General features: G+C 39.9%; 1 protein-coding gene across 1 annotated transcript in view; it reads right to left on the bottom strand.

Annotated features, from left to right (window-relative positions):
• Nucleotides 1-10,477, bottom strand: part of MAN2A1 (mannosidase alpha class 2A member 1) — a 229,426-nt gene that overhangs the window by 167,353 nt on the left and 51,596 nt on the right. Inside the window, exons 5-7 of the mRNA XM_025203529.1 lie at nucleotides 6,175-6,346; nucleotides 2,749-2,876; nucleotides 1,306-1,479 (exon numbers count right to left, since the gene is read on the bottom strand). Coding sequence (XP_025059314.1) covers nucleotides 1,306-1,479; nucleotides 2,749-2,876; nucleotides 6,175-6,346 — 474 coding nt within the window. The remainder of the gene's footprint in view (nucleotides 1-1,305; nucleotides 1,480-2,748; nucleotides 2,877-6,174; nucleotides 6,347-10,477) is intronic.

The following is a 10,477-nucleotide window of genomic DNA, read 5'->3' as shown; positions in this document are numbered from 1 at the left end:
AGGGAAAGAATGGCATCCTACCTATGTAATGGAAGTTTCTATTACATAGGCATCCTACCTACGTAATGGGTTATGCTTGTTTCTGCAGGAGAAAAAGAAAGAAAAAAGGAGCTCACCCTATATTGTGAAATTAACTCACATAGTAACTAAAGGCTATCCATCCATAAATGTTAGGTACATTTCTCTGACCTTGCCCTCATAACAAAAGCAACAACTTTTACGCGCGCGCACGTGCGTGCGTGCATTTTACAGAAAAATTCCAAAACAAAAACACCATTTCATATACTTTCTCCCCTAGGGAGAATAAGTGAACAAAAATGAGGGACATGAATAACATTGCTTAGTGCCATTCTGGAAGGTGATTTCATGTACTTAGTATGCAGGATTCAGCTCCTTTCAATATCATCTGTATACTACGTTATTTTCAAGAAATAGCTATGTTTATTCTTTTTTCTTCTTAGAATACAAGGCCTTCAATTTTATCCAAAGGTCTAATTTCATTTTTTTTTTTAAAGCACTTTGCCATTTACCAACATTTTCAATAATAACAACAGGCCTAAACATGTATTTGAAAACTTTATTTCATTTTCACTATTACTATGAAGAAACTTTTTTTTTTCTGGGTAGAGAAAGCTTGATGAACATCATGATTCTAACGGTCATCATTTCTATTTTAATTCTGTTACTCAAAATGTACAAGAAAAATATTTTTCTCCAAGTATCTTGCTGTCAAGCATCTTTCTTTTAGGAAAAAGAAGTTATTTTCTCTTTCACTGATTTTAATTTTTTAACCATTAGACAGAGAAAATAAATAAGCAAAAGAGTGAGAAGAAATATGGAAAGTTCCCCACCACAACTGATGGAACAGTGGGAGGGGATTATTAAGTTTGAAAAAGAAAGAAAAAGTAATTTAAAAACGTGAAGTTTTAAAGGTAAACCATCTCACCATTTTTTTGGTTAGGGGAAAAAGTAAAGCAAGCAGGAAAATTAAACGAAGGAGTAAAAGCAAAATTATTTTAAAATTTAAAATGAGATCTAGGTTTTTCATTTTTTTACTGCCAAAAATGTCCTGAAAAAGGGAAAATTTGAACAACGTGAACCTTTTCCTCATAGAACATTTTCTGAAGCTGTATTTTAAATTTGGACTAGTCTTACTTTTAATTACTTTATATTCTTTGTATTAAATAACCCTGTTCATTGCAATTACTGTCACCATTATTTACTCAATTCCTATTTCCTATTACTTAATTTTTAAAAGTATAAAGCAAAAATATGACAAAATAAGTTAAAGGGAAATACACTTACCCCAGTTCTGTCTCCAAAAAAATTCTAGTGTCTTCTGTACTGCAAAATGCTTTTTAACTGAGTAATGAACTCTCTGTATAAGCATGTTGGAAAATCCTGTGCGTTTCAGAAGGTAAGCCATTGTTGGCGAATGCCCAAAGGGATCAACTGCCCAGCCAGATTTTGGTTTTACCCCTGTAGAGTGTCAAGAAAATATAGTTGATCTTTCCCTTAGTTCTTATTTTAACAAGAGCTATAGCCATATTATTAAATACAGGGTTTTGAAAATTCATGTGAACAGTGCTTAATTTACATAGATAAATGGAAACTAAGTCTTCGTAAGAATACATCTAGGGAGTTGGTTCATGTGATTGCAGAGTGCCTAGCCATTAACTTTGAAAACTTGTGGCACTCATGAGAGGTCCCAGATGATTGGAAAAGGGAAAATACAGTGCCCATATTTAAGAAAGGCAAGGAAGAGGATCAAAGAAACTACAGACCAGTTGGCCTCATTTCAGTCCCTGGAAAAAAAAAAAAAATCATGGAGCAGGTCCTCAAGGAATCCATTTCTAAGCACCTGGAGAAGGTGATTAGGAACAGTCGGCATGGATTTATCAAGGGCAAGTCATGGTTGACCAACCTGATTGCCTTGTATGAAACAAGATGACTGTCTCTGTGGATGCAGGGAGAGCGGCTGATGTGATAAATTCCTTAACTTTTGGTCTTTTAATATGGGTTGGTAAACCCATATCAACATTCTCGCCAGAAAGCTAAAGAAGTATGGGTTGAATGAATGGACTACCCTTTGGCTTCAGGTTAGGACCCAGGAAGTAAAATTTTTGTTTTGTTTCATTAAAAAAACAACAAACAAACAAACAAAACAAAAAAAAACAACCAGAAGTAGTAAATGATTTCTGGGCCAAATTCACAATTGTTTAAAATCTGGAAACAGAAATATCTGTTTTTCCTCATAAAACTATGGGTTCAAGTACTCTATTTAAACAAATTTTATTCCATATTTAATCACACTTAAGTGCTATGCAAATTTTCCACTAATCAGGTCAAAAATATAAAATTAACATAGAAAATAGTTTAAATTCTTTGATTGGGAGCCTGTATTTACAAGTAGGAATCATAAATAAAGGATTTAATTGTGCAATTTTTAATGTGCAGGCAGACTGCTGCATATTGAAAGCTGCCCTTTACATTTGCAATTGGAAAAGTCACTTTTTATAATTAGGACTGTTTTACCAGAGGAGACTTAATCAATACTTCTTGTGGGTAGGCCTGTAAAATAATGCACTAAGCAAAAATTCTCTCACCGATTTGTTGTTCAAGAAAAGATATAAAGTATCTCATAGTACTAAACTACATTCCAAAACATTAAATATCACTTCTCAGCTTAACTTATTAACTCAGTTTAATGTGAAAATATCAAAATGAGGAGACAAAATATGTACATACCAAGATTCTTCTCTAGCCACTGATGTCCTTCTATCAACTGGTCAATTAAAGCAAAGTAATGAGGAGAGGCCTCATCAGGCATAACCCAGCCTCCTGTGACTATTTCAAGCTGGCCACCTTGTATCAATCTGGAAGAAAATGAGTAAACTTACAATCAGAAAGTCAAGACTACCTTTAGAAAACAATGTCTTATACAAAGATAAAAATCCACAAATTTTAGAACTTATGCCGATAGTGAAAATATAAAACGTTAACTACTTATCTCAAAACAATATACTATAGTTTTTACAGAAGCCATTAATATAGATATTCATTATTCACAGGACCAAAACTTAAATTTAAATCACAATATTTCAACTATGGTACTGGAACTGAATAAAAAGGCAAGAAAATATGTGTTGTTCCATATCAACTGAAACTATCTGCTCTACTGCATATGCCATACAAGGTTACTGATATTATCTAGTAAAGGAGGAAGATTAGCGTTCTGAGACAACAAATAAATAAGTACATGGGCCAGAAAGCTGAAGTCTACTCGGTTAGGTGTTTAGGAACATTCTACTTCCCAAGTACTGCTAGTATGTATCCTCCAATGCAGAGTTTCTCAACCCGTGGGTTGTGACCCAAAACTGGGTCGCAAGAATATATAAAAGGGTCGCAAACAAACATTCAAAATGGAACAACAAGCTTTAAAAATGGGTTCTCCTTTAAAGGAGAAAACCATGGGAGAAACTGTGACTTTCCCCTTGCAGGTTGTCAGAGTTCCAGCCTGCACAGGTCTGCTTGGGCCCCCTCTCCCCCCACACACACCCCCCTGCCCCAGACACTGGTGGACTGGGGACTGTGGGCAGGGGGTCAGAAGTGAGAGGCACTGGCCATTGATGTTTACAAATGGTTCCTGGTGCAACAGAATTGAGAACTGCTCTAGAGGAGCTATGGATCAAGGAAAGCAGGCTTCAAGCCAGGTCATACCTTAACACACCATCTCCCAAATGACCACCATAAAATAACCTATTCCTCACACAAAAGTCTCAGTGAACATATCCCTTGTGCCAAAGATATCATAGGATGTTCGCTACACTTACTCAATGTCATAGCTAAGAATATCTTCTGGCATAGTATATTACCAGACTATACCCAATTTATGGAATTCATATAAAGTAGTTTATAATGGTAAAACAAACTCAGATAACTTAACACAGATGAGGTATATATGCCCTTGGAAGTAGAGACGCTGTCTCATCAGTCCTGAAGTGCACACTTAAGGAGCACTGCAAAAACATTCCATTGTGCAGGCTGAGTTAATAATTTTCTAACATTCTTGACAATGTAACCAGCACCAGTTTTTACTAAAAACTACTCCCCAGGTAGTATTGTTTATACATCAAATTGCATCTTTCAAAACCCTCTTGTTCAAAATGGGTGTTCAGAGGAAAAGCGAAAACAAGACACGCAATGCAACACTGGTATTGGAACTAAGCAGTTCAGAGCCTTCCACAGCATTCTAAAGACTTCTAAAGAGACCTGGGCTTTGTAAGCTTCACTTATTAAATCTACTGGATACAAAAAATCATGGACTTTATAATACAGACATTGGATTTAAAACACATTACCAACCTGTGTTGTACAATAAAAAAATTATCTTCTATTTTGTGTTCTCAGGATAGATTTGGGGGCTGGAGGGACCGAGCATTCTGAACATTTCATTTCTTTACCAAGATGACTTTCAAATGATAAGGTTATATTTTCGGGTCTCTCTCTAAACTAAGTACTAGAGGCTTGCTTTTTTATTTCAAGATAAACTAAAAGAAACATGATCCATACTATTTGTTAATAGGCTGATAATTTTTTAGCATAATAAAATGAAGGCATGGATTAAAATCAGTGACGTTTTAACTTCATCTACAGATGTTAAGGAAATTATATCTTCTTTTTTATTGCTATATGTCTTTTGTCAAAACCACTGGCCCTTTTCTTTAAAAATCTGATGAACAACTCTCTTACTAGGGTGTTATTCTATTATTATTTAGATGTATATCCTGCCTCACACAGAAAACAAAGTTACAACAAAACCCCCTTTTTTTTTCCCCTTACTAATGCAAAAGTAAGAAAAAACATACTTTCACCCCAGGTCAGTATAATTTTTTTTGTGGCTTAGGATAGAAAAAATAAATGACATATTGAAACTCAATTGCAGCATGAACTAAGGAGCACAAGGTACATATTAGGCCTGTGCAAAGTGGCTAGTATTCGCTTTGGATTCACCTGATTCAGGGGACAGTGATCCAATTCGGTGATTCGAATCACTTTCCTGATTTGATTCGGCCGAATCTCCAAATCAGCCAGGCCAGGCTCATCCCCCTCCCCTCTCCCAGCTCAGCAATGGCCGCCCCACCCGCCACAGCTCCCAGCACTTGGGGGGGATAGAAAATCCCCGGCTCAGCAGATGCTGCCAGGCAGGGGGGGCGATCCCCCCACTGTGTTGGGGGCTCTGCACAAGCCCCTGAACCCTTCCCCCCTGCTCCCCCAGCCCTCTCACGGGTGCCCCGCACAGGCCAGCTTCAGCCCTTTAAGAAAAAAAAAATACCTGAAGAAACCCCGGGACTCACCACCTCTGCCAGCAAGGAACGATCCCCCACTGCCCCCCGCCACATGAAGGGGTCTCTGCAGGAGCCCCAGAAGCTGCACCAGGAACGACGAGTCCCAGGGATTTTCTCCACTTTTTTTTCTTAAAGTGCCAGAGCCCCGGTAGGTGGGGCAGCTGTGGGGGTGTCCGGGGGGGGGAGGTTGAGGGGGCTTGTGCAGAGCCCCCCATACAGCGTGGGGCAGTGGAGATTGTCCCCCTCCCAGCAGCACCCAGTGAGCACCGGGGGCTTTCTTTTTTTTTTTTTTTTTTAAAGTACCGAGCTGGGGCAGGCAGGGTACTTCCCCTCATGGTCCCCTCCCCCAGCCCCTAGTGCTTACCAGCTGGGAGTGGCTGCATCTCCCTGATGCAGCCACAGAGGACTGCCTGAATCAAAGCTCTTTGAATCTTTGCTGAAGATTTGGAGAGTTTTGAATTGATCTGGACCTTTAAATTGTGCCCCTGATTCGATTTGGAGATTCAGCCACTGAATTGGGCCAAATCTCCTGGCGAATCAAATCACCACCTGAAGTTTCGCACAGCCCTAGTACGTATGTATGTAGATATTTTTATTTGGTTCTTTTCCAGCTGTTCTGCAACATGCTTCTACCCCCCTGGGAAAAAAAAGAATATAAAAAAATAGAAACAAAAATTGACAAAAAAAAAAATCATAGCTGACCACCACCAAGATACAAGCTTACTTTGGAAAGCTTGTAATGGAACAAATCAAATCTCATATGAGCAAGTCATTAATAACACCATTCCACAAAAAGAGTAATTGCAAATAAGAAAAATGTCCAAACCTTTTGACAGCATCTTTTTTTTGGCTATCTATTCCATCCCACCACTTTGAAAAGTAAGAGATTTCAGACCACATGAACTTCCTTCTCTTGTCTTCTTGAAGCTTGATGATCATATTGTTTAGGATATGTTGCGTCTGATCTCTGAAGTAGTCATCAAATGTCTTCAACCAGCCTAAGTAAAAGATAAGAAAACAATGCACAAATTTTAGATTTAAATGATCCTGAAGCAAAGGGTTTTCTCTGGTTAGAATAGAGTTTATCCCTTAATATGTGCTGTGTTATCATTGTCAATTTGTGGATGATCTCTACCATCACTCTCTGATGAATCTTGATGCAACTTAGGAGTCCAGTCCTTGAGTCACAAATCCATTCGCAGAAGCTGCACGTCCTCCCCCAGGGGAGAGAAGGCTGAAGGATGGGATTCCTCTCCTTTTCCTTCCTTCCTTCCCTCTTTCTTCTTTGCTTCAATGCCAAGTCACTTTATCTCAAAATGGGCTGACACTTGGTTGAGGTTGTGGCACCACTGGAGTCCATCAGCATCCGTTTTCTTAAGGTATGCCTTCAATGTGTCCTTGTAATATTTCCTCTGATCACCATTAGATCTCAGGCTGTAACTAAGCTGGGAGCACTTGTTTTGGGAGTTGAGAGTCAGGCATGCACACACAATGTCTGGTCAAGCAAAGTTGGTGCTTGAGAGTAACAAGCGCAACACCCACTTAAAAACAGCCAAACGTTATGTAGTGACAACTTTGCAGTACTAGACTTCTAATAAACAATAAGAAACTGCTTGTTTTAAAGACAATTTTTGTGGTTTTGTTTTAACAATGTTATCTTTCTTTAAACAAAAAACAGTCAGACTAAAAAACTTAACATCCCAAGTTAAAATAATAATATATATTTAAATTGCCAGATGGATTAGTTATAAAAACTGGTTACTTTTGGCATAAGTGATGATAAATTAACTACTAAAATAGAAGTTTCCAGCTGCTGGATGATCCTCCTTAGGTACTGTCAAATGGAATTCCATTTAATTAGCCTTTATTGGCAGGATTAATTATAATGTGTTGACAAAGTATATGAAAAATGTCTTGCTGTGTCACATGCCTGCCAACAAAGGGTATGGCCATGCAGCCAGAGCACTCAGTGTTGCAAATGTTCCAGCAATGGTATACAATTATTTTTACAAGTTCACCAGCTAACATACTGAGAAGCCATTTCTCCCTCACATCCCACATTTTAGCCACAAACTACATTTTAGTATGCATTGGTTTAGAAGTTCAGACCAATTATCCTAAAATCCCTTTCACTCCAATTGTATTCTGCAAAGACAGGAACCAGGGCCCTCAAAGAAGTAAAAGAAAGAAATGCAGCTGAAATCATTGTCAATATCTTAAAAAAGAAGCTTTCCACTAGATTCTTTACCTCACCATTAACATCTCTGGGCCTCTAAGAGTTTGAAATTAAAAACTAGTCCAACTAGTCTAGAAGAAACAGAAAATCTCCTAGGGACCCCAGACATTACAAGGATAAAGACATAAGGTACAGAATTTTTTTGAATCGACTACAGTGAAAGACTGATCTGTAAACCTTGCAAAGTGACAGGTCAAAATGGGGTCCCAATCCCCTTCTCTGGTCAAATACTACAAGCTCCTAACACCACTACAAGGAAGATCCCAAATATATATAGTAGGAATTATCAACCGAAAAAGGAAAGAAACCTGCCATCAGCCAGCCCACACTCAAAGTCGTTCCAGGTCACACTCTCAATATTTTAACTACCGCTCATGCCAGTTTTGAGCAAAGAGAGTTTGAAGAACTTACCATAAGGTCCCTTCCCCGCAACACACATGCACGCTCTATCCCAGTGGCTACCTTTTTTAGGGTGAAGACACCCCTCAAAGTGACAGGAAATATAATAAAGCAAATATTCTGTTGCAAAGAACCCAGAAAGATCACAATAGGTCAGAAGTTTTTTTGACACTATGGATTCCTATTACAAAGTTCTGGGTTTATCTTGTGAACCATTGTACAGTCATTTCCATACGCACACAGTGCTAACATTGAGTGGCACTTTTAAAAGGATCTCAGGGCACCCTGGTTGAGAATCACTGCTCTATCACATGGCTTGAGGAAAGGAGGTGAAATAGGCCACCCTCAGCTCCAAAACCTGGATGCTTCCAACAACCGTATAGGTGAAAATCCCCAAGCAGTTTCCCATAAGGTTGGAAAAGTATATAAAAGAACGAAGCAGACTACCAAAGAGCCCTGCTATGTAGAATAAATATTTTCATTAAAAGAAGGTATTTCTTTCATAGCATTCTTACTGAACCTTCCTGAGAACTCTGTAACACAAAGCATAAGAAACTGATCCCTCATCCTCTAGTTGCAAGAGACTGGTTTCAAAATTTGGTGAGTTTTAGTAGTAGAAATAAAATGTCCTACTGAGGTAATGCTCTACAGAGGAGAAGGAAAAGATGTGTACTTAATTTCGCAGAAATTATTGCAAATTGCTGAAAAAGGATTTTTTCCTGCCTGCAAACCAGAAAGTCTAAGAAAAATTCTTAATACTGAATGAGAGTGCAAGGCAACAGTTAAAATAAAATTGGAATAAATTTTAAACCTAAAAGCAGAGACAGGTAAAAAATAGTGAGCTGTGCTATGCAGAGTTCAGAGGAAAGAGGGGTAAATTGAGCAGGTTACATATAGAGATTAGGGGCGTTGGTATACAGTGATGGAAAAATAAAACCCACCATTTCAATTTAGGGGGCATAGAATGCAACCCGCCATGTGTACAAGCGTCCCTTGAAACACAAAAGCTTAACACTGATGGAAACATAAAGGAAGTGCCAGAGACTGAAAAGAAGAGAAGAAAAGAATACAAGACTTCTCTGTGCTTTCGGTATCACAGAGTCCCACCCAGGTGACAAGGAGTGAGGGAGAGCAAAGGGAGGAGGGGCTTGCTTGCTCAAAGCCACTACAGCCTTTTCCAGTTTCTGAGAGTGTCCACCACTCGTAGTCAGCCCAGGTATGGCTTCTAGAGCAAGGAGGGAGCTCTGGTTCTTCCCCACTCTCAGATCCTGGCCTTTTGGTTTCTCATGCTCCCTGGTTTTCCATGAGCCCAACTCAAATGCTAACATCCAGTTCTGCTCCTTTGAGACAGGTTTTCTCTTACCAAGGAAAACAAGTGCAATGTGAAGTTCTAAGCAGAAAACCAGACAGCTTCATTTAAATAAAAGGTGTTTACTGTAGTAAAGGCCACCCAGCCAGTGGCTCTCTGCCCCTTCCAAAGAGTTAAGCAGTCCCTCTGTCCCCAGCCCACACAGACCAAAGAACCTTTAATCTGTCAAATATTCCCTTGCCAGTCTGCCGGCTTCCAAACCTCAAAAATCTGCTCTGCTGGTCTCTGTCTTCACGCTCTCCCAGCCAGGAGCTGACACATCCCTTGTCCAGCCTGCTCTCCTTTCATCATACTTATCTCATTCAGCTTTTCTGGAGTGCCAGAAATCCTACCTGTGTTAACAGGTCAAAGCTATTCTACTTTCTGTTGATGCTAGGAGTCCATCTCGTCTAATCCCTCATGTAGGCAGCACTGGGACTTAACTCCCATTCCCTGTACAGAAGCTAATGAAGTAAACTGAGGCATGCAACAATATAACAAACATGAACACATTTCATAGATTTCATAGACATTAGGGCTGGAAGGGACCTCGGAAGATCATCGAGTCCAGCCCCCTGCCCAAAGGGCAGGAAGTCAGCTGGCGTCATAGGATCCCAGCAAGATGAGCATCCAGTTTTATCTTGAAGGTGTTCAATGAAGGCGCTTGAACCACCTCCGGTGGCAGGCTGTTCCAGACCTTGGGGGCTCGGACAGTAAAGAAATTCTTCCTTATGTCCAGCCTGAAACGATCTTGAAGTAGTTTGTGACCATTTGACCTCATCATCCCATGGGGCGCTCTGGTGAACAAACGTTCCCCCAGATACTGGTGGTCACCCCTGATAAACTTGCAGGTGGCCATCAGATCACCCCTGAGCCTGCGCTTTTTCAGGCTAAAGAGCCCCAGGGCTCTCAGCCTGTCATCGTAGGGTCTGCTTCCCTGACCTCTGATCATGCGTGTGGCTCTTCTCTGGACTCTCTCAAGCTTCTCCACATCCTTTTTGAATTGTGGAGCCCAAAACTGGACACAGTACTCCAGCTGCGGCCTCACTAAGGCCGAGTACAGGGGGAGAATGATGTCCCGGGATTTGATTGAGAAGCATCTATGGATGCAAGCCAGCGTTTTGGTCGCTTTACTAGCCGCCGCAT

The sequence above is a fragment of the Alligator sinensis genome, unplaced genomic scaffold (assembly GCF_000455745.1).
Source record: "Alligator sinensis unplaced genomic scaffold, ASM45574v1 scaffold30_1, whole genome shotgun sequence".
Lineage (NCBI taxonomy): Eukaryota > Metazoa > Chordata > Crocodylia > Alligatoridae > Alligator > Alligator sinensis.
This window is presented reverse-complemented; position numbering and strand designations above follow the sequence as displayed.